The 24,708-nt window shown below is 41.0% G+C and overlaps 1 protein-coding gene and 1 long non-coding RNA gene across 4 annotated transcripts in view; one reads left to right on the top strand and one right to left on the bottom strand.

Annotated features, from left to right (window-relative positions):
* LHPP (phospholysine phosphohistidine inorganic pyrophosphate phosphatase) overlaps positions 1 to 16,308 on the bottom strand; it is a 113,523-nt gene extending 97,215 nt beyond the window's left edge. The window contains exons 1-2 of one of the 3 annotated variants that reach the window (XR_013986360.1): positions 16,129 to 16,307; positions 1,853 to 2,040 (exon numbers count right to left, since the gene is read on the bottom strand). Coding sequence is in view for 2 of the 3 variants with exons in the window: in XM_081005325.1 (XP_080861451.1) it covers positions 1,853 to 2,040; positions 16,129 to 16,301 (361 nt within the window). In the remaining variant the exon portion in view is untranslated. Of the gene's footprint in view, positions 1 to 1,852; positions 2,041 to 16,128 lie in introns of all 3 variants that reach the window. The other 2 variants (XM_081005325.1, XM_081005324.1) reach the window with 2 other exon arrangements.
* A 2,671-nt stretch (positions 16,309 to 18,979) lies between these two features.
* On the top strand, positions 18,980 to 22,108 carry LOC308478025. Its single transcript, XR_013986820.1, has 2 exons — positions 18,980 to 19,109; positions 21,651 to 22,108. It is a non-coding gene; the product is annotated as an uncharacterized lncRNA (long non-coding RNA).
* Positions 22,109 to 24,708: the final 2,600 nt, after the last annotated feature.

The raw sequence follows: 24,708 nt of genomic DNA, 5'->3' as shown, positions 1-24,708 counted from the left end.
TTTGGACATAGCAAGTAGATAAGCAGCTTTTCACCCAGGCAGTCATTACAAGACGACATGTTTGGAATGAATCCCTGCAGAGATTATGATAAAACAGAACAGATAACAACTTTCTCATTAACCATTTCCTCATTTTAGGTTGTGGTTACACAGAAAGGGACATAATTGCATCCTCCAATATTTATTCCCCTTTTAGTATCATTTTGAGGCTCTGCCTTTTTTATTCCCTCACCTTTCGTTTCCTCAATTAATGCTGCCGCCCCTTCTTTCCCTGTCTGATCTTGAGGGCAACCTCTTCCTTCATCTCTCTCCTGCAACCTGCACTTTCACCCTGGTACCTCTTCATTCACAATTCCCAAACACTGTTCTCTCAAGGAGCACATGGGCATAAGATCTTGAGAAGTCTAGTCAGAAACAGAGTCAAACATTACTGCACTTATTATTAGGTTGAGGGGTTGCTCTCCAGTGAAATCCCATGAGCACCCTGGTCGATCCAGATGTTAAGCCAACCCAATTTTTGTAACGTAAGGGACTAAGGCCATGCGCATCAACTAGAACCATGTTGTTGTTTAATCTCCTGAGCCAGATCAATCAAGTTTTTCATTTCCAGCTGCATAGACCAGATGCAGCCATCTGCTGGAGGGACCAGCTGAGGCCCTCAGACCTCAACTTTAGTGATTTTATCACAGGAAAAGGAAGGGCAATCCTAGCCCATGGCTGGATATGGAAGCTGCTTTCATGAGCATAGCTAGGGAAATCAGGACCACAAAGAAGACAAGAAAGGACAAGATCTAGGACCCATGACCCAAGTCAGGTCTTGAAACAACAGGGCAAACAGCCAAGAGGTAGGCGTGGCCAGCATGAGGAACTGTGGACAGGTACTGGGCTCATGTAAAAAGGCACACCCTGAGTAACAAGGCATGGGTGTGCTAAAGATAAAATGAGAGACCAAAAGATTCAGGGGAAAAGAGCTCTCTCTGAAGAACAGCTGTTACACTGTCCTATTAACCATTAACCAGCCTGCCAATAGTCTTCCTAGTGAGGATGGGGCACTAAAATAAGACGGGGGCCAGTGAGGCCAAAGCAGATAAATTAGTCTCTGCTGTGCTTCATTCCAAGTGCAGCAGAAAGTGACTTGACATCCTCAGGAACCTCTGGTACTGGTGTGGAAAATGCACTTAGGTGATACACAGGGCACACTGTGTTAGATATCGAAGCTGAAAGTCAGAACACGGAAGCGTCTTCCTATGATGGTAAGCAAAAAGACCAGCTCCCTAGATATTCAGCTTGCCAGGTCCATGTGGAAGCAGCTTGATAGCAAAACAAAAATATATGCTATTGTGATGTTATAGAAAGCAAAAACGATGTTTTCTAATTTCAAGATAAATTGTATGTTCTGTAAATTTTACCTCAATGGTTCTCCTTCCCTGTCATTCCTGGTTCAAGAAGGTGGTTAGATAACGTGCAGAAGAAAAGTAACTACTAATGCTGCTCATCAAACACTTGTGCAAGACTAGCGCAAGACTTCACACAGCCCGATAATAATCAAGCATTATAGGAGCTGTCATGCTTCTGCAAAAGTTTGCGAACACTCTTGTTGAAGCACATTTTGGGGTTGAGTGTTCGTTTCCTGTGAAATGCCCTAATGCAAAGTGTAAAACAGGACTATCCTGAGCAGAAGAGGCATTATGTACAAAGGAGTGGAGCTCCTGGATCTAACCCATAGACCTGAAAACATGTATGCCTTGAAGTCTTCATTCCCACTGCAAAAATAAGGCTGCACCACATTTAAAGTGCCCACCTCCACTGTAATTAACAGCAAGTGTGTACAAAACATTAAACACTAACAGACCATCATGTACAAGCAGGTGTGGCCTCAGGTTGCGTTCCTTCAGGATTCGGCATGCTGCTGGTGCTGGAGCAGTGACTTCATCCACCCCAATGTCAAAGCCCAGATGCTGCAACTTTCCTACAAACTTGTCTCGCGTAGCTTGAGTTTCATTGGTGCAGAACCTCAGCTTAAGACCAGATGTCTTGATCCTGACAGAGCAAAACGGTGAGACATTAAATCAATCAGCTACAGAATTCAGAATTTAAATAAATGAGAAGATGAGAAGAATGTATTACAAACTCATATGTAAAGAATCAGATTATGTTGTTTGATGTATGTGTATATGTATATATGCGTGTGTATATATATATATATATATATATATATATATATATGAGCACCAAACAGTATCCATCTAAATCTTGGTGATGCAACTTTCTGGCTCTATCTATAGATTACCGTATATAGGGAGGAATACAACCCACTGGGGATTATTTCCAAGTAAACATAAACTCAAACATAAACATGTGCTATAAGAACTTCTGAGTTGGCAAGCGCCTCAAAATGGCACCTGAATACCATTTTGACTGTGAAAATAAAGGCATTTCAAACAAAGTATGGGAACCCGTGTAAGACCAAGCTAGACCAAAATAAAATTTAGTTGAGAATGTTTTAAAATATAGCTAGATGGTACATGACACCGGGGGGGGGGGTTTAAAAGGATTTATGCAGAGAAAGATGAATGTTGGAGATATAGACGTCGTTTCTTATTCAGCGGAAATGTCCAGTTATTAAGAATGGTTAATAATTTTTGTATACAAATATTAATAAAGGTTAAGGAGAGAACAGGTATAAAAATTTCATTGGACCATATGAGTGCCATTAGTATTCCAGCATTTTTGGGGGGGGGGGGGAGATGCAGAGGTACCAAAACCATTGGTTTGGTAAATAAAATGTTGAAATAAATGTTGAGCATTTTTTAAACATTAGTAAAGATTCCCTTAAAGGGTTAACCTAATGAAGAGTTATGTTCAATTTCATAAAAGATGAAAAAATAATGGGTTACCTAAACCTACCAGGACTGCAGGAAGCCATCACAGAGTGGTGGAGCTACACTGCACACACAACTTAATTGTTCACACTGGCCAGGGCAGAAGAAGCAGGCAAGAAATCCTGTTGTAGTTTTTTTATGCCACATCACAGGCTGATGGAGCAAACAAGCCTGGATTGCACTTCCACCTACCCACAGTTTGAGGGGTTCATGAAGGAGCTCTGCAGTGGCAGAGCTGAGCAAAGCTAGATGGAAGAATATATCTGTCTCATTCAACAGCAGATCACAGGGTGGGTTGCTTTGCCCAGTATACAATTATTTGTTGATGAGATTGAAGAATGACTGGTATATTTACTTATATCTGTTCATATTAGGTTTGTAAAGGATATGGAATTTGTATGCTGAAGTATGTATATAATGATATTAAATAATAATACAATAAGAGAGTGTGAAAATAAGATGATTTTTCAAAGAGGTCAAAATCCATACCTTTTGTATTAAGGATAACATATTAAGTAAATTCAAGCAAAATATATCTATCAGAAGCAATTCTGAAAAATGTGGTCCCATGGCAGGAGCGGGGGGGGGGGGAGGGGGCACGACACACACATCTTATGACCATTTAAAATGTCCAAAGATGTCTTCTCCAGAATCATTCTTTTGGCATTATTTGTCTTTCCTAATCATAGGTATGTGAATTATCAATTACACTTAGTGGTTAATTGCCCTTCATAAAGATAGCTTTTCCATTTTAAATTAGGCAGTTAATATATTGTAACTAATAGCATCCACTTGTACATTATAAATATATCTTCATTGATTGCAACAACGAATGTGAGAATCACTCATGGGCTAATGAAGCAATTGAGGTAAAGAAGTGCAGCGTGTACCCAGGGAATAATTACTGTTAATGAATTATGATGTGACCTTCTCAGAACAATGAACAATTGGTGTGACAGTTAGATGACAGTACTTCACATCTGTTATTCCAAATATAGTTTACACTGGAGTATAAAAACAAAATAATAATAATATATTTTAAATGCAGCAAAGGTGTTCAGAGTTAATTCTAGGATTCTAACAATCTAGCTTAAAGAACAACTTGTATTGCCACATATATGAAATACCGTAATAACTGTAGGACATGATTAACTCAAACAGCTATTAGGTATTGCTGGCTACTTGAAATGTCAAAGAATTTGGGCCAATACACTGTATCAATATAGGAAGGCAGCGAAGGGAGTTACAATCAATGCAGCAATGCCTTACTTGAGATCATAAGCATAGGGGCAATTCCAGATGGAAGGTTTGCCAAGCGTCAGGTGTGCTGAACCATAATAAAACAACATGGAGCCTTTGGCGATCTCTTCACTATGAAATAACAGAACTGGTAAACAACAACAACTGGAAACGGAATAACAATGGCTGGGTCAAACCTGCACTCAGCCGAGTATCTCCTCTATGGTGTATTTTCGTTTTCATTTCATATGGATGCTACCATCCATGACTTAGGAACTGCCCTAAAAGTTCTCCCTAAACATTTGTCTGAATTAAGAGAAGGAAAAATGGTTGTAATACAGACATTCAGCATGCATGGAGCTGAACTAGATCCGCTGACAACTCGTTTTGCAGCAAAGCGCACCAACTTTTAAAAAAATCTCTGACACTACCAACATTTTGAGAACGTACTCTTCTGACAAGTACAACCACAGAACTGAAAAGAAAACCATTGCAGAAAGGTATGTTGCATTGCACACACCCGTATGACAGAAATGAAGATAAAGAAGTTCCATTGCATCAGGCTTTCTAGGACTGCCAAGCCACTTGGTATCTTGACTCTGAGGACCAAACTATGGGAGCTGTAATTTATGTGTCAAGGTTTAAGTAAGAACCATAGGGGTATCTGGGACCACAGAATGAGGGGAGGGGAAGGGGTTAAATTACCCTGAAGCTGTTTTTCACCCTGGGAAGTTTCAGGACTGAGCTTTGGCACTGAAAACAGAATACAAGACTAAATCCTCCTAAGCCCTGGCTCACATAAAGTCTGTTAGGTAGGCAGCACTGCCAATATTCTTACTGGCACTTGTATGTTTAAGACTGGAAGTTAACCTCTTTTTGTCAACCTGTATTAAAGAGGTGAGGAACCCCTGGTCCATGGGTTAATCTTGGCCCGGCAGGGGGTCCAATTTGGGCTCTGAAGAAATCCCCCCCACACACACACACTCACCAGCTGATGTCACTGGTAATGTCAGCTGATGAGCTGGAGAAATAGGGCTTAACCCCGCATTGGCTGCATGCCCTGTTCCCAGCAGGAAACAAGATCACACAGCTATGGCAGCAGGATTTAATCTCCACTCATCAACAGATGAGCGGAGATTAAAGCCCTTTGCAAAAGCACTGTTTGAAGCAGCTAAATATTGCAAAGTGGTATTAATTTACAAGGAATCAATCATTTCTACTACATACTGTGTCCCAGTTTATTGCAATATTTGCTTTATTGCACTGGTCTGGAACCGAACCCATAATATTTCTGAGGCTGGCCAGTACTCATTATAAACTGAAGTCAAATATAAGGGGGGGGGGGAATGTATTAAGTCCTAGATTTGCAAGTGAATTCACCTTAGCGGTTAAGTTTGAATCTTCACTTTGTTTTTCCTTTTTCTAGAAGGCGCAGCAGCAATTTAGAAAATAACGATGCTCTGACAGGATCCCCAGATTTCTCTCCTCTCTCCCACTCCCAACTTGAGTCATAACCTGTATGTCATCTAAAAGCAGGGAGGGGTGGGGGAAGAGGGTTTCTATTTTACATACCCATAGGCTGACCCAAAAATATGTTGGCAAGGGCAGTTGGCTAAGACTGTACAAGGTCACTCAGGATGTCCAATAATTGTCCTAACACTTTACCTGTTATGGCACAATAATGAGAGTTTTTTTTCATTATTTTCGGGTGAATGAACCTGGCAGATGCTGACAGCCAGCAGATGTGTAAAGTTCGAGGTGATTTGTAAGGGACCAGCTCATCTGACGCACAGTAATTGCATTGTGGGACATTGTCACTCAGAGTCTTGTCCTGTTCTGTCAGAATGAGGTAAAGGTCAGTTCAAAGAACTGGCATAGCATAAGGGACAGCTCCTCACTGAAATTAAAAATATTTTCATATATCTCCTCATACCACACCCATAACATGAAGAAACTCAGGGATGTATCCACAATTATGATGCAAAGGGTGAACAGGGGGAACTAGAAAATTTGTTATTGTTGTATATATAAGCAGAGATATACAAGTTGTTTCAAATTCCCACTTGTAGATATGGTGCTTCATCATTTACTATTTTTCTTGGCATAGAAATTCCCTTCACAGTGGTACCTCCGGTTACGAACTTAATCCGTTCCGGAGGTCTGTTTGTAACCTGAAACCACTCATAACATGAGGCGCACTTTCGCTAATGGCGCCTCCTGCTGCTTCCGAGCTGCCGGTGCACGCCTTCCACTCACATCCCGGGGCAAAGTTTGCAACAAGGGGGTTAGCGGAGCTCATAACCCGCAGCATTCACAAGGAGGGTGGTACGTAACACGGGGTTCCACTGTATTTCACATAGTCTCCGACACTAGGCAAGTCAGAATTACAGCAGGCACTTTCAGATTATTTTCTAGGCCCATATAATTCTCACTGCCTAAACTTACTTCTGTTTCCGTTGCCTGTTAGCTTCCACTTATGATACTGCCTCATATACTTCACTAGCCCGCAGTGCAATGAAAATATTGACAAAGGTTCAGATTTTAAAAGGAGTGCTATTTAAGACCCAGAAATCTGGAGACACACAACGAGTTCAAAGTTTGGTTGACAGTTGATATTATGATTATAAACATTATCCTGTTCCAGATATAAGCATCAGGCTATGCTTCTGTTTCACATGCTCCCCATTCCCTCATGTCTTCCAATTTTCTCTCTTGTTCCCTCGTTCATGACAAACCATTGTTTCCTCTTAACCAAAACAGGAAACCCACTTTAAACTATGGTAAACTATGGTTTACAGGTGGTAAAATATGTTTTGCAGAAATGACAGTTTGCCTGATTTGGATGTTTTGTCGAGCTGCGGTTTGCAATGAACCAGGAATTCAGGGAGAATCTGAGTGTTTAAGAGGAGGAAGGAGCCCAAAATACCACTCCAACAGCCATTTGTGTCTGAACTAGTTAATTTTCAGCATTATGTATTCTGTGCATTTCAGTGTAATGAGACTTCCATACTTGTTAAAAAAGAATTTAAGGTTTGTTTGGGGGTGGAGAGAGAGAGAGAGAGAGAGAGAGAGAGAGAGAGAGACAGAGAGACAGAGAGAGATTAGCAGAAGCGGTTTCTCAAAGTTTGCTTCATAGAAGGAAATTAGTTTTCTTATGTCACAGTGAACCTCCACACAAAGTGTGCTTCTTGATTATCAGATATACATGTATTTCCGCAAGGCTGAAATTCGAGTCTGGCAACAAGCAGTGTTAAACCAGAAGCACCTGTCAATCATGTGTTGCTCACTTATGGAAACCCCCTTCTATCAAGATAGAGACTCTGCAAGACTCTTCAGGCTGAGCATTCCCTTGCCAGAGCAACAGAACATGGGAACTTACTGCAAATTCATCAACATTATTTATATCCCTGGGTCTTCAAGTAATCATTAATGATGCCATTAATAGAATGCAAGTGGGCTCCCAGTCTGTTACCAGCTACTATGGAAAGTTCAGCAGGTCCAGCACCCCCCATTCCATCATAGACTGAAGTCATCAAAATCTATCTATCAAATTATGATAAGCAAAGCCACAATTCTAGGCAAACGAGGAAATACTAGCACAAAGAATATTGGAATGTTTCTGTAGATTATCAACACTCCTGCTTCTACAAACAATACAAGGAAGTCTTCTGTTATTTACTGAGCTACACCAAAAAATGACACTAATGTAATTGCTTTGATCTTTAATATCTCTCTTTAAAAGGACTTCGGCATCCACCTACTTTCACAGTCCTTTTCCATATTATCTCAACCCTGGTAACCTTAAATTACAAAGTTTTATTTCCTTTTTATGCTCTCTTGCCTTTGCTCAAAACTTTCATCTATTAAGTTCTCATTTACGTTCAGAGGTAATGCCCTCTTTTCCTTTCATCTACTTTGTGGTCTTTCCTTAGGCACCTTCTCATTTACCAATATTTTTAAAGAAAAGGAAGGCCAAAAAGGAGCAGGAAAGATAGTTGGTAGATATATAACAGAAACTTGCAGCAAAAAAAAAAAGGTGAGTTGTGTCAAGCTCATGTACAGCCAAGAAGGCAAGAGGGTCAGTATTACTATGTGAGGCAGAAAACTGGGCCACCCTAGAGGGTAATTTTTAATGAGTATGGTTGTATCACAGAACTGCAAAAGGATTCCAGTTAACAAAAGTAGAATACAGCTCTCAGAAAGAAGCAAAACCACACACCCAGCAAGCAATGAATAATTAGATAGCAACACAGATAGTTGGGGCACTGGGGCAGGCTAGAGCTACGTTATCCAACAGCAATTCAATACCAGCGTCGTGAACATTATAGGTCTTCAAAGCTAAAGGAGCAAGTTCATCAGCTGCACCTAAAAGGCAAAAGAGGTTCAGCAAAGGTTGGAGCAACAGAAGGGCAACTGAGATGATACCTAACTCCATAACAAGAAAATTAGACAAGAAACAAGTAGCAAGTTAGAATCTTGATCCTTTTATTTTGCTTGTTTGTTTGGTTTTTTGCTTTTCTACACAGCTTGACACCTAAATATTTGGGGTTCCTGGGAACCAAAAATAATATACCCTGCATAAATTAACTATAGCCACTGGCAGGAGTGGGGTGGAGAGAATCCCACACATATTTTTAGAGATAAACAGATGAAGAGCCAAGCAGCCAGAGTTTGAAGCTACATTAAAAGCTAGCAGGCATGCAACTGGTGACAATAAAAAAAACACATTGTTCGGCTTTAGTTAGCATGCATAGCTCTGTCCAACAGTATTGGGCCCTCAATCCTATTCTTCTAATTCAAAGCCTAAAACTAGTAGCCTTGGGGTTCTATCATCTATTAACGCAAGTGACTGATTAAATGTTCACCAATTAGCCCTCTGATCTTTGAGCCTGATAGCACAGTAATTGAGATCTGATTGCAAGTTGAAATTGCATGAAAAAGGTTCATCTGTACAGGCATTGAGAGCTTTTCCTTCCTTGATTATCCCAAAGACACCTATGAACCTTTGCAGTTCAGCTATTAATTAATTAGCTGTACAGTCCTGGAAATAAATTTATTTGCCATTACTACTATACTGAGCTGCTTTAATCACAACATTTTTATGGGCAATATAATCCAGTAATCATATTACACTGGCCTTTGTTTCATACTGATGGATAGTTAACGGTTTGCCTTTGAAGTCACTAATTATCATCTATAAAAGCCAATCAAGCCAATCAAATCCAATACAACACTTCCACTGTGAAATCATTATTATACTTCGTATATAAAGAACATCTGTTGGTAAACAATTAACTTGAGACTAACAGAAAGGAAGCAATTCTTTGCTTCATTTTAATAAGGCCTTACAACTAGAATTAAAGTGGATGGTTCAGTCGGCTTCATACCTTTTTTAAAAGCTGCGAAGTTACCATGATTCTGCAAACACACACACACACTCTCTCTCTCTATATATATGGTATTTTGTGTCCATTTCTTTTGGGATCATAATATTGCAAGGATGGTTTTATCCTCTAGTATACATTATTTTTTTAAAGGTCTTATAGGGGAAATAGAACTATGAACTACTGCCTGTTTTAACAGATGATTTACTAATTGGGGCTAGCAAAAAACTGCTTTATCAACAGTAGCATGTCCCCCCAAATAACTTTGGTACTGTCATTATGTGGCAGCAAACTGCTTTGACCTTACTTGGGGATTCATGCTACAAGAGCACATATCCTCTGCTTAGAAGAAAATGTTGGGGCAATGCAGGGGTCTGTAAATTGAATAAAAAGGCACTGGAATGGAAATGTAGCATTTTGAATTCTCAGCTTTGTCAGTGATCAGAAATATCATGGTGGTATAATGTCTCCGAAAGAGTCGTGTGTAGTCAGCCTTCTATTGCCCTAGTTTTAAACATGAAAATGGAAAGCCATAGTGTATTGGAGCTACATTGGTTACACAAATGGAAAAGCAGCCTGAGATATTGATGCATTTATGTTTTTAGTACCTTTTTGTATGGAAGAGTCTCCTTGCATACAACTCGTATGTGCATTTCCAATGCTTCCGTGATTATTGTTATAAAAAACATTGTTCCCTAACTTAGGGGATAAGATATATGGGATGGAAAGAGAAGGCAAAAAGATGGGATCATATAGCTACTGTGCCTTGTCTTAGAACTGTTGCATTTATTGAGCGTGTGTCAGAATACATCAAATTAAAATAATTAATGTTAAGATTTAAAATATAGTATAACATGAAAGTACTCGGCCTCAATATACAAAAAGCAAAGTGTAGCTCCTAAAAAAAAAAAAGCAGCTTGATGTGTCAGCATCACCAATCACTGCCACTCATAGAAACTAGCAGATGCCACTGCAAATGTCTATTTCACATGCACCTCAAGCAGGGTCTTTGTAGACCAGCTTGCAGGATCATCTGTACTGGCTCCCTGCAACCCGCCCCTACATACTGAATTGTTTTACAATTCCAATTCTGCTAGGTTCCCTGGCAATCCTGCCCTTGTAAGACTCTGCAGGTATCTTATTCTAACAGGACTGTCCAGCTGCTCCACCGGCTCATGATGCCCAAGATTTCCGTTCCTCTTTTAAAGAGCGCTGTTGAAAGTTGTGCTAACAGATGCCCTATAGTGGCCAAACAACAGGATGTTGTAAATGTCCAACCGCTGTGGGCTTTTCAGATGTATATGCTAATGGATATGCTATCAGCATACAGCTGTAAATGCAAATAACAGGTCTCAGGCGGAGCATGTTTTATTGCTTCTTTAACCACCTTCTGCATTGTAACTGGCCAACTCCTCACTGGTTGCAACATGAAAAGCAAATCACTTGCCTCATGTTGATGCTGTATAAACCAATCAGGGCAATAATAGCACAGAAGAGAGGAGATGCTATGGCTGATTTGATAAGGGCTTTTAACTAAGATTCTTACTTGTGTCCTTGCCTATTAAAACAATAAAAGTAATTACTAGCAAGGGCAGAGGATATAGGCCCGTGGTCACACTTCATATTAAGTTATAAAAAGCACACAAAGGCTTGCATACTCAACAGATGTTTTGACAAAGTGACAAAACAAGAGTGACTATTTTGGAATGCAACGAGCTATTCTTTGATGACATGTAATCCACTTAACCAAATAAGCTGATGGCCACCTATAAAAATTATAACATATTAGCACTCGCCCACAGTGTGTTAACCTTTGCAAGCTATACATAAATCAAACCTTAATATGAAATTTCACTCAGCAATTGAAATTTGATTACTCTAGATCATTCTGATAACTGCATGCATCCTGGCACCCATAATTACACTCTGAGAAACAATCTTTTATTAGATAAAAGAGCTTTTCTGCAATAAGGATAATGAGGCAAATTCTGTTCTTGGCTAATCAAATGTAAAGAGAAATGTTGCTGTTCAACTTCCAGTTTGGTTTTTCTTTTCCAGCACATGCAACCCTCCATAATTATATATCAGCCTAAACATCGCAAAAAGTTAAGTTCCAGAGGATGCATCCTATACCCATTTCCATGGAAGGAAGTCTCACTGAACTCATGGAGACATGTATAGGGTTATAGTGTTAGATTGTCCCTCGCCATTTCAAAGCAAACACAGAAACTAAGAAAGGATGGGATGTTTTTAATGCTTCCATCTTATTTTCATAATTACAGAATTGGCATTTTCTTTATGATGCACTTTAGGCAGTAGACCAAGCTCGGCTAATTACACATTTCAATTAGATGTAAGGGAAAGGTTGTTGGTAAAGCAGAAAAAATCTCTCACATGAACTTATACACAAGCACACACACTAACCACACTCCTGAAGCTATAATATTAAGGTTTATAATTTCACAGGCTATGAAAGAGTAAGTTGTCTGAAAGAAATACAACCACAATGGTGCATGGGAAATTGCAAAGAAATAGGAAGACTTTCTGTCTTCCAGTGTTGAAATAAAATTCAACTTCCAGTCCCGTTAGCTTCTGTATTAGAATGTACAGGGTTCGGGGTAACCATTTTATCCTTCACCTTAGGCAGCAAAATGTCATAAACCAACCCTGCCCATCCAAGCCTCTTTCCGAAATTTATTTCAATGACTCTCTTACCATTCTCCCATTATAAAGACATGTGACTTCAACCATTTTCTATCTCATAGGCTAATTGGGAAAGCATGCTCAGGAGAAATTTGCAGTATAGTGACAGGCTACAAGTATGTGGAAGCAATGTGAACAGGCATTATATATATATAACCCAACACTGGCTCCCAGCCACAGAAGATGCAACAGTTATTTTCAGCCTGAGCAAATTTCACTCGCTCTTCTGCTACTGCGGACCTAGCCCAAATGTATTTGACTGTTTGGACTAAACATCCTGGGGACCATCATTAGTTAGCATGTCAAGGCACACTTTGAAGATTCAGTATGGTCTCCCACTCTCCCTTGGGTCAAATAAGCATTGAAGCCAAATTAACTGTTGAAACATACTAATCCCTAATGAACGACTTGGACTCAGAGGCTTCCAGCAATTCAAACAGAACGCCAGCATCGCCCATTTTGCCTGAAGCCTCTAGTTTTGCTGCCATATCAACCAACATATTTCTGATGTTAAATTACAGCTTAAGTTGTCTGCACAGATTACAGCTCGTAAGAGCTGTAGCATGCACGGCAATGAACAATATGGTTACTATTTTGTAGTCCGACTGAAAAACCTCAACAGACACCGAAGCCTAATAGAGACAACTGAGGTTCCAAGGACAGCACAGACAACTCTTTGGTTTAAACAATTTGTAATATACATCCAATTGCGAAGCAGAGACTTAATGTATAGTTCATTGCCTTAATTATGTGAAATAAAGGGCAAAGTCTCCATGTAAGTATCCACTGTTATTCATGACAGCCTCAATAGATTTTGGTTCTCAGCAAAAGAATACAGCACATTTTCCATAACCAAAAAAGCTGTAGATAGAGCAACTTGCACAGTCAGACTATGCAAAATGAGACTGCCACCCTTTTCAGCTGCTACAAACATGGGCAACAATACACATGGGGGGGTGCAGGAAGCAAGAACGAAGGTACTAACTCCACCCACCCAGTTGCCACTTTTACTGCCTTCCTACTCCTGGAAGGCAGCTCTGTGAACTGGGGAGCCTTTTGTATCCATGGAGGCTCCCTGCACATTTTGGGTCCATATGTGTAATACCAGAAGAGGCCTTGCATCATACACTACAGCAGTCCCATTTTATTTTTACTTTATTTTATGGATTTTACAAGTTCCCACTAACGGAAAATGAAAAGTACTCTAAATATAAACGCAAAACAAAACAACGCAATTTTAAGTCAATAGAAAGTAAACAAATGCAAAGTAACGGGAAAGCAATTGCAGAGACAAGAGTCTGGGAAAAGAAAAAGTATTTCTGCCCCTCTCATAATACTAGAATCCAAGGTCGTCCGATGAACTCGAACAGCAAGAGATCCAGCACAGGCTTTCAGAGGCGTTTCTACATGCAGCGCATAGCTAAACTATGGAATAAGCTACCACAAGATGTGGTTGATGGCCATCAACTTTGACAGCTTTAAAAGGGGATTAGACAAATTCATGGAAGATGAGGATATCAATAGGCACTAGTCATAATAGCTAAAGACTACATTCAGGATCACAAACACAATACCACTTGCTGAAGAACCACAGTGGGAAAGTGCCTTCGCATTGCCCTACTGTTTTGCACATGTCCAAAGAGACCACATGCAAACTTAGATCAAGGAATAGATTTAGAACAGATAAAATTTACAAAATATCCAAATTGATTTATTTCTGGTACTTCAAGTGTGGCCCATTTGAGCCAAAAGAAATTTTCTTCCTACCCTGCATGTGAGCATGATTCCTTCCACCAAAGTATCAGGAAATGCCACAATGAGAGGCTGAAATAAATGGGAGCGATGAAAGAGCAATTCTAGTAGAAAAGAGTATCTGGTTCTCTAATTGAGAATAATTTGGTGCTCTTGTGCAACTCCAATTAATTGGTCCTCATGTAATGCTAAGTAACTACAGCTGCAATCTTTCATCCAGGAATTTGCACACTTGCTTGCTCACACTAAACTATGGTTTGGCTTAGCATTACATGCAAACTATTTGAAAGAGGCTTACTCAACAGAACATACTGGTGGATCGTACCAGTTATTTTCCATCAGATGACTCAGCAGCTTATTTAAAAGGTTTTATTGTGATTCACACTGTATGTTTTAATTAAATTTTATTATTAATGTAAATTGTCTTGGGAAGCCTATAAGAAAGAAAGAGGGTTTAGTTTACTCACACTCAAGCTTTCACTGATCATATGTGGAGTCAGGAGGAAGAATCCTTTCTGGGTAAGCAACCCTGGGTTGGTTGTTGTTTTTCTGACTTTGCCCACTGGGTTGTAGATTGACTTGTTACAGAAGTAATTTCAATGAATTTTTCTGCCACATATTTGTCTGAGATACATAATATTTTGGACTGCATGAATTCATCTGTAGGGACTTGATACAAGGGTGATTCTGCACCGCACAGCAAAGGATAACTAGATGGCCCCTGTATGTTCATGATTCTATTTTTCATATTCCTATCAGTGTTAATACTGCCACCCCATTTTCTGTGAAGGAGAAGTAGCCATTATTCTCAGCAGCAATGAATTTTTTGTACCCCCAGGCAGTAAAGAAAAGGAATCAACTCAATAGTCACCACACTAGGAAACTCTAACAGGACAAAGATGCCACAATAAGATCACCTGCCTGAGGCGTTTTCTACTTCAAAAAAATATGGGTTTTCCTACAAGCACAACTGGATTTGACAAGAGACCTTGTCCTGCCCCCCTTCCCTGTAATTCAAAGTATACCTGAAAATTAATGTTAATTCTGGATAAATTAACTGCATTTTTGCCAGACACTTATTTTTAGGGATTATACCTCAACAGTTAATATATATTTTACAAAACACGCTTTATTTTCATTTTAATTAGAGATCACGCTACACTTCAGCTTGCTCATCTGATCTTGTCAACTTTTTAAAAGGATGTCTCTTAATGCTCATTCTGTTTATTAGAAGGAACAATTGCTTTATGCAACTATATTTTAAAACGCTAGCTGGTTTTTTTTGAAAACACTAGAGTTGTAGCAATCAGATTAAAAATAATGCGAGTATAGAAGATATGCAACTTTGATACATTCTCTAGTTGTTTTGTTAGCCTGTTACAGCAGAAACAACAGTGTATTGTAGCACCTTTCTATGTTATTTGTAAATGCAGTATACCAATGTCTGGTGTGCACCATCAGCATTAGCGGACGAAACATGTGGCCATTGCAGCAAAAATGTGTGTACAGTACATGTGTACAGAATGTGTGTCAATTTACTACAACAGCCACTGAGAGCCAACCTGAGGGGGAGATCAGGGGGCAGGGCATCATTCAGTTCAGAGGTTGTGTGGCTCACAGACAGTCTTCAGATCCTACCTGTTATATTTTAATGACTTGCCAGCTGTGTGGGAAGGACTGCAGGTCAGTAGCAGAGTTCACGTGTTGCCTACAGAAGGTCCTTGGTTCCACCTGTGGCATCTCCGGGTCAGGCAGGGACAGGCTCCCTGCCTGAAACCCTGGCGAGCCACTGCCAGTCAGTGTAGACAGCGCTGAGCTAGATGGAGCCGCTACCTACGTTCCTAAACCAACCAGGGCTTGCAGCCCTGCTCTACAACCGCGCCGAAGGAATCTCGCCTTTTATTTTCCCCCTGGCATTTTTTCCCTTTCAAGTGCGAAAAGCAAAGTGCAAAGACGTTCCCTATCTGAACCCCTTTTCTCGCTGAGAAAAAGCACGACTGCAGTGTGCTGCTCCTCCTCCTCCTCCTCGCAGCTCCCACAAGGGCTCCGACATTATAAATGGTTGTACGCTGTACGAGGAGGACAGGTCTCCTGGGCTCTCCAGAGGGAAGGAGTTCTGTGAAGGACAAGAAACTTGCAGCCTGGGGGCTCCGCGGGTCCCCACTTACTTTTTCACTGCTTCTATAGATCCGGGAATGGGGACTCCGCCTCCTTCGCCTCCACTGTCATAAAGCACCCCGCTGATGTCTAGCACCAGCCCCTCCACGCCCGCAAGGTGCTTCCCCCACTCCGCCATCGCCCAGAGCAGCCCGTGCAGCCTGCCCACAACTAGCGCGCACATTCTCCGCCTCCCAAACCCTTCCTGCCCGCCGAGGCGTCTGGGAAATGTAGTCGCCCGCCGACGCGGAGGCTGCGAACGGCGTCTCAGGGCCTGTGAGCAGTTGCTGGAGGAGTGAGCGCTGCTGACTTGCTTCCGAGTAGACGGGCGTTGATCGGCGCTGCCTGGGACACTGGGGCTGGGGGGTGGGCTGGGCGTAGAATCACAGAATTCCAGAGTTGGAAAAGTTGCCACCTGTCCTGTATAATACAGGATCGACTCGCATTTCAATGTAAAATGCTTTGCCCTGTATTTCAGGGCTTGTCTGTGTGCCAGGTTAGGGATCCTCTCCAAATGCGTGTGTGTGAAAGGTCATGTACTTGGTAGCAAAGCACAGGGAGATTTACAAATTTATGTATATGGGGCATGTGTGCGTTACAACAAATTCCAGAGAGGCGATCCTGTTAGGTTGCAATAGATTGTAAATGGGTTGCTTTGGAGTCGCTTCAGCACCAGGTGAAAAATACTTTGACACCCCCACCCCACCCCAGCCCCGCCCTGTATTTTTGCCAGAACAAGGATGGCAACCCCACCAGAGGATCATCCAGGGCTGTCCAACTTCCAAAAAACTGCACTCTACGCCCACTATATAAAAAAAACAAAACTGGCAGTGATCTACCCATTGGATTGACCAGAGTTGTTGAGCTTTTTGGGGGTGGGGCTCAGCAGGAGCCGCGATCAACCAGGATCGATTCCAGTACAACCCTCTGCAATACAGGAATATGCAGCTGTCTCTTACAAGGATCGAACCTGCAACCTGCACCATGCTCTAACCCACTTACCTAATTGGTGGGCTCATAAGTAGACTTAGTGCTGGTGACAGGCTGTGGAGATTTCTTGGCTGTGAACACTGCTGCAGGGAGGTCAAACCAATCCCATGGGGACCCTAGCGAGCGAGAGCAAGCAGGAATGCCCGTGTGCTGCAGTGGTTAGAGTGTCAGACCTGTGAGAACAGGGTTTACATCCCTCCTTGGCAATGAAGCTCACTGGGTGAGGACAGTCACAACCTCTCAGCTGAACCTACCCCACAGGGTGGTTGTGGGGATTAAATGACCATGTATGGCACCTTGAGCTCCTTGGAGAAAAAGGTGGGATAGAAAATAAATAAATGCATGTGGTCATAGGTGGTTTGCTCAGGTTAGGAGGTACACAAACACACACACACAGTAATTCCCATAATCCCTGACCATTGTTCATGCTGCCTACAGCTGATGGGAGTTGGCATCCAAGAATATCTGGAGGGCTGCACCTTCTCCATCTCTGCCTTATGAGATAGAGAGGATGAGAAGAGATGAAAAGGCAGGAACAATTATGGGAAGTGTGGCTGTGGGAAATGATCCAAGAACAGGAACACAGCGAGGCTCACAGACCAGCACCACAATTTCAGGATTAACTACGGGCTCATCTCTCTGTTAGGGTATATTCCTTTCTCCGTGAAATCTCATCCTTATCTCTTCCCCTCTTCACATCTTAACCTTTGTGCCTATGTACTGCCTCTTTTGATACTGTTGGCTGATCCATTCTGATATCAAGTGTGGCCGGGTGCTTTCAAAGCCCCTCCGGCTGCCATTGACTTAACTTCTCTGATGTTTCAGATGGCCCAGTCCAATGCACACTTTTAGGTGCCATAAAAGGGCCGTCAGATCTAAATGCCAGATTTTATTAGCAACTTTTGTTAAATCAGACCTCTTCATCTTTCTTCTTAGCTGATGGGCTTTCTAATAACACTTGTTGATGCAGATTGGTTGAGTAGTCTTGGGGACTTTTGATAGAAAAAGAGTAACACTTATAATAGAACTATACAGTTGGAAGGGGTCTTGGAAATCACCCAGTGCAGAGTGATTCAGCCTTGAGTGCCCAGATGTTGTTGGACTTTTAATTCCCATTAGCCCTAGCCAGCTTAGTCAGTGGTGATGGAAATTTTAGTGCAGCAACATCTGGAGATCCAAAAGGCTGTTCTTTTTTTCTTTTCTTTTTAAAATATTTGTTATTAGGAATTTCAACAAGACATTTTATCAAAAAACATATCAGCCTTAATTCCCCCCCTATTTTTCACCCCCCTCCCCATAAAGTAACCCCCTCCCCTCCCCTCCCCTGACTTCCCTCAGCTCCTCTCTCTGGTTTATCAACAAATGTTATTCTCTGCATGTTACAAAATTGTATAGATCCTTAATTTATCTGACTAGCTTTTGTCAATAAAAAGTTTGTGATTGTTTATTCACAATCTGCCAAGGAGTCCAGTTCACTTTGTTGTTTCTTGAAGTACTTTGTAAAAGGTTCCCATTCATCTTTAAAGTCACAGTTATCCTTGCCCCGTAGTTTGTGTGTCAATTTTGCCAATTCTGCGTAGTCCATCACTTTCTCTTACCATAGTTCTTTAGTCGGGATTTCCTCATTCTTCCATCCTTGTTTTATTAAGACTCTTGCCGCCGTTGTCAAATACATGAAGATATTTTTCACTTTCCTTGGCAGGTCTTTTCCTACAATCCCTAACAAAAATGCTTCAGGTTTTTAAACAAATGTTAGATGGAACATTTTCTTCAGCTCATTGTATATCATTCCTCAAAACTTTTTAATTTCATTACAATCCCACCACATATGATAAAAAGTCCCTTCCTTTTCTTTACACTTCCAACACAAAAGGCTGTTCTAATCCAGCCAAGATCTGCAGTACAGGATACAAGTACAACATCCTTGCGAGATGGCTATCCAAGTACCTCCAGCGAAGAAAATCCTCTACCACCCCCTCTACTTTCAAACAGCTCTTTTAAGGTAGCTTCTCCTAATGTTTAGCTGATGCTGTCTGGGCTCTCAGCTATTTCTACCCACCTGCTGCTTACAGGTACCGGTATACTGATGGTACCGGTATACTGATGGAGCATTGAGATTGGAAACCAACTTATACTGAGTCAGACCATTGGCTCATCTAGCTCAGTCAGTGTTTTCTACACTGACAAGTAGTGACTCAGGCAAGAGTTTCTTAGCCCTACCTGGAGATACCAGGGACTGAGCCTAGCACCTTTGAATGCAAAGCATGCACTCTACTTATGATAAATGGCCCACAATATCAACAAAAACTAACATTTTATTTTAGCTGATTCATGTGCAGTCAAGGCCATAGACTATAAACACTCATTTCACCAGAGTTCTTAGGTTTGTGCCCAAATAGTTTAACTGAAAAGAATATACAGTATATAAGTAACTTAAAACTTATGCAACATTGAGCCAGAATTGACCAAAAGGTCATATAATCTGATGTGGCTTCAAAATTGGATCATCTGAACGACGAAAACACATCAACTAGGTGCGGCAGCCCAATCCTATGCATATTAGTTCTGAAATAAGTTCCACTGTGTTCAATAGAGGGAGGGTTACTGCCAAAGTGAGCATGTGAGCTCTGGTCTTAATTGGGTTGTAGGTTAGCCACTCTCAGTTTATAAAGCACCAGACTGCCACCTTATACAAATACCTTAAAACCTCATTAGTTTGTTGTGGAAAGAAGTGGCCCGTTCCATGGTGTTTTATGACTATATGAGAGATTTTATCAAGTATGTTCAAACTTAGGCAATGTTGTGTGGGGTTTTTTTTTACTCTCTTGATAAAGCGCAGATGCTTTTTATTGTTAACACAATCACTGGCTTGCCACAATTCAAGAATATATAAGAAACAGTGTTGGAATTATAGTCTACTTTATTTCAAGAAAAGCCAAGGAACCATTGATTTGCCTCACTGCTACGAGTCGCTTCTTCTTAAAGATAATATCTAAACTGTAAAATTCATTATATAGACCCAGAAATGGATCAGGTTATTTAAAACAACACCACTAATGGTACAATATCTCAGCTGTCCACACTGATAGGGAACATTGTCTTGGATAGTGTTATCAGTCCTGGACACCCGCTATGAATATTGATCCGAAGCTTGTAACAGCCATCACTTGCCGTCAGGACAGGTCAGGGTTGAAACCCACCTAGCATCAAAGCAATTTAAAGACAGCACTCAGATGGAATTTTAATGTCTGCCTGTGCTGAAAAACAAACCAAATCCAGGCAGACTGTGTGTGCATGTGCGTTGGTGAACTGACAATATTTAAAGAAGCCCTTTAGCCCTAAAATTGATACTTTTAAGTTACTCTATCTGTTTCATGACTTAAAACCCAGTCAGCTAGAACAATGATTACAGTAAATTCACAATAATATATTCCACTATGGCCTATATATCAACTGACATGCTTTTTGTCTTTCAACATAAACACAGGTTTGTTAGGTTGGGGGCTATTTTGAAAGAAAAAAGAATCCAAACAACTGGGATATATTTGATTTTCAAATAGGCTCAGTAGCACACACTCATAAATAACAAGTCAGAATTGTATGAGAACATTATGAAATCAAAAGACAAATCAAATGAGCTTTATTTCCAGAGCAATTGGTTGCACCACAAAGTCCAAAGCTGTACTGAACTGTAAAAATAATGTTGTGCTGTTACACTATTTTAACGTATCTGTTTATATGATTAACCCTTTCAATAATTACACTCATTCTGAAATGTTTTATGAAATGTTCACCAAATATGACCCAGATCCTTATATTGTTACTTACCTCCCATATACACCTATAGATGCACATGTACATATACAATATCAATGTATAAATAACTTAAATTTCAACCACAGTAAAAGCACACCTACATGAATCTCTAACAGTAATTCATTTCAATGGGACCAATTGCCATGTAAGCTGCTTCTCAACATGAGTAATGGTGGCAGAATCTACCCCAGGGAGAAGACTAATATGTACTGCCAGATAAATAATGGTCTGTAAGATTATCCCCACAGACAATATTTATGTCACTGCCTGGAATCTTTTACCAGTGGATCACATTATTTTTGCCTATTTTTCACCCTGGCCAAGAAACAGAGATGTGTCTTTGTTTAACTGTGTATGTCTTCTTTATTTACCTATTTTCTTTCTCTTCAGTTATTTTCCTTTATTTCTTATTTACACCTCATATCTTCTCCTGTATTTCCAGTTTTTACTCTACCAGTAGGCAATTTCATGATATAATTATGATCATTATTTGGTAGTCTAGGTTTAAGGTAGCTTTCAAATATGTTGGCATTACTTATATTGAGCACTTGTACAACAGTGGTACAGGTACATGACATATTTGAACTTCCTCATGGTATAGAGTTTTCTTTCCCTTGTGTGTGATGGTGCTGCCACGAATGCCTCACAAAGCAAAATTGACAGATGGCTCTACTTTTCAAACATGAATTATGTCTGAGAGCAGAGCTAACTGTTCGATCCTATGCAGACTCCTTTGAGGCTGTGCCACCATTCCCTCCTCCCCACAAACGTGCTGTGGAACCAGTTGCATTTTGGAGAAAGCTGCAGGTGCAAGGGGGAAAAAACAATCACAAGGATGTGGGGAGTGGTCCCCACCTGACAGAAGAGGTGATGCTCAAAGTGTGACCATCAGACATGTCTTAAAGTCATCTGAGTTGGTGGCTGACACAACAAACTCATTGTCTCAACTGAAGACAAGACTTTGAAGAACTCTATGGACAACAGGTTCCACAGCTGTCTGCCTGTTTCATGTGTAAAGCCTTGCCTCGATTCCACTTTGCAGAAGGTGCAACTTGAATTTACAGTGAGCCATCAGTGATGGGAAATTATTTTCACCACTGGAGGAAGCCTTTTGCATGTTTGTTTCGAATTGTATTTGCCTTGCATCTGTAATCAATAAAATTGAGTTTTCCCTTTTGTGCTCCAGATTTTTGTTCTGGATTAAAATGGTTTGTACAACCCTGGAAAAGCCTTAAACTGACTCATGTCAGTGACTACTCAATTGCAGTTACTAGCCTTAACCTCTAAAACTTACTCTCTAAAGCTTATTAGCCTTAACATCAATTAATTATTCCCAGGAAAGTGTGCATGGAGGGTTACACCCTCCCCTCCCAATAGAAATATATAGAATATTTAAACCAGTCAATTGTCAAATGACAGCAACAAGGCACCCACTTCTGGGTTCCTACAACACAGACCTACAATCATTCCTTTTCCTTTGAGTACTCCACATTTCCAAGCTGCCCAGTGTAGTTTAGTGCTTTCTGAATGAAGATCAGTTATTGAAATCTTGTGATTATGGTTTACAGCAGGAGATTTAATAGGTATGGGTACTGCAGAATATAACCATACACAGTGGAATAGAAATATTCATTGTAATGTTATTCTAATCAGAGGATCCCAGTTAACACAATTCCTCTATTGGGTGTTGTTTTTAGAACACAGTGGCTTGGGCTAGTTTTAATACAGTGGTTTTCAACCATTGTGTGGTGGCACGTTGGGATACCTTGAATGATGGTCAGATGTGCGGCAGGCAACACTGGCCTCTGTCCCTCTTTCCTTCCCTCCCATCTCTGGTGCCATCTCACATCTCTGCCTCCCAAAGACTTGTGTGGGTGTTTGTTGCAGCTACAAGCTCTGCAGGCGAATGGTGCCTCTGGGGCTGGCCAAGGGGTGCTTCCCATGCCCTTGTGGGGCAGTGGGAGGTGGCACCTCCCTTTGGAGCTCAGAGGCCAGGGGCGGCAGCTGCAGCTGCCCAGAAAACTCCCAATGAGAGGGGAGAAGAGAGGAGGCAGAGGGAACACTCCACAAGGGAGAGTGTTAAAAAAAGCATGAGAGTCTCCCAGCTCTGCAGGCAAGGGGTGACATAACTGGGCTCCTGAGCCCCACAGAGGTGCCACCGAAATAATGTAGTTGGTCATTGGAGAAGTGAACCCAAAAAGGTTGAAAATCTCTGTTTTAATAGATGACTATTTGCATGCGCTAAAGGTAGCAAAGATGAAAGTTCTAAGCAGCAGATGGTTTGCAAAGCTTAGTATCGCAGAGGATAACTTGGATAAATGTTGTGGCAGTAGAGGAAATAACAGGTTTTGAATGTGAACTACTAAAGGAACATTCTAATTTAAAAGGCTGATTCAGAACACCCACTGGGGATAGGAGGACTAAAACTGTAATTGGCTGATTTCCCTCTCCCTGACCTACCCTAGACTAGCTAACAATATTATTGGCTAACCTATTACTCCTTAGTAAAATAATGGTGTAGGGAGGAGGGGTCATTAGTGTCTCAGTGCTATTTCCAGGTGTAATTGATAGATTTTGAAAACTTTCTAATTTACCCTTTTAAAAATGGTGGGACATTGGTTCACATTATAAACTGCATTGAGAAGAAGGCGGGTATTTTGTTCTTGAACTGCTCCTGCAGATTACTGGAGTGCTGTGAATTTTCTTGCTTACTTTCAAGATCTGGCAGCCAACTTAGCTTTTCAAACTAGAATGTGCATTTGTAATTACTTTATTTTGCTACTGGGATTTCTCTCTGGCAATTTCAAAATGGGTTCTCTTTTCTATTGCAAATTGGTTTGCAAACAAGGGGCGGACTTGTAGGTAAGGTGGTGGACAGGACACCACCTTCCATGTGAATTCTCATTACCAATAAAAGAGAAATAATATATGTTTCTGATTTGTACCCATAGATGAATAGGGTGGGTCCTAAACAACTCGGGTGTAAAGAGGCAAGTCTTCAGCATACAGCAAAGGTGAATAATTATGATGTTAGATGCACGTCTCTGGAGATGAAATACCACAGTTTAGGAGCTGTCATAGAGAAAGCTGATAGGATGCAAGTACCCTACTGCACAATGTTTATTTGTTGAGAGAAGGGAGTCTGTTCCACATTAGCAATCCAGAAGCTGGTTAGATGCTATTCCAGTGGGAACCAATATAGTTTATGTGGGAATGTTCTGGGATTCAGGAGAGGATATATTGTGAGATTATATCCTAATCCAACTTGTGCTAACAAGTTCCCAAAATATCAGCAGAGTTTATAGACATTCCCCTTTGAGTTCGCAATGGTAACGTCTACACAGGTTCGCTAGAACCTCTATAATAATTACTCTGGTAATTTCCCCTTTTGTTCCCTCTTAAAATACAAGACACGACACAATCTTTATAAAAGTATAAAAGAGTTTACTCACGTTCTGTTCACAATATGATCCCAGAAGGCAAACAGCTTAAAAAGGTTACATACATTCAGAATCTATCTTACAGTAAGATAGTCCCGTCCTCTCTTGCCTGAGAGCCAAGAGGGCATCGTGCTTCTTCAGAAGTGATGGCAGGAGAGCGAGAGGCAAGAGAGAGAATGGCTGCCTGCCCTGTGCTTTTATCATTACCTGCACAGGTGAGGCCACACCCACCTCTGGTCACATGCGGAGGAAGTCCGTCCCCAGGAAGTTTACCTGCTTGCTGGACAGACATCCCTCCCCATGTTCTAACATGTACACTCTAGGAATGTTGTCACTGACTGCTCC

This window comes from Podarcis pityusensis (genome assembly GCF_964106645.2).
Source record: "Podarcis pityusensis genome assembly, chromosome: 5".
NCBI classification, from domain to species: domain Eukaryota; kingdom Metazoa; phylum Chordata; class Lepidosauria; order Squamata; family Lacertidae; genus Podarcis; species Podarcis pityusensis.
The sequence above is the reverse complement of the archived record's forward strand: the minus strand, read 5'-3'. Positions and strand labels throughout refer to the sequence as shown.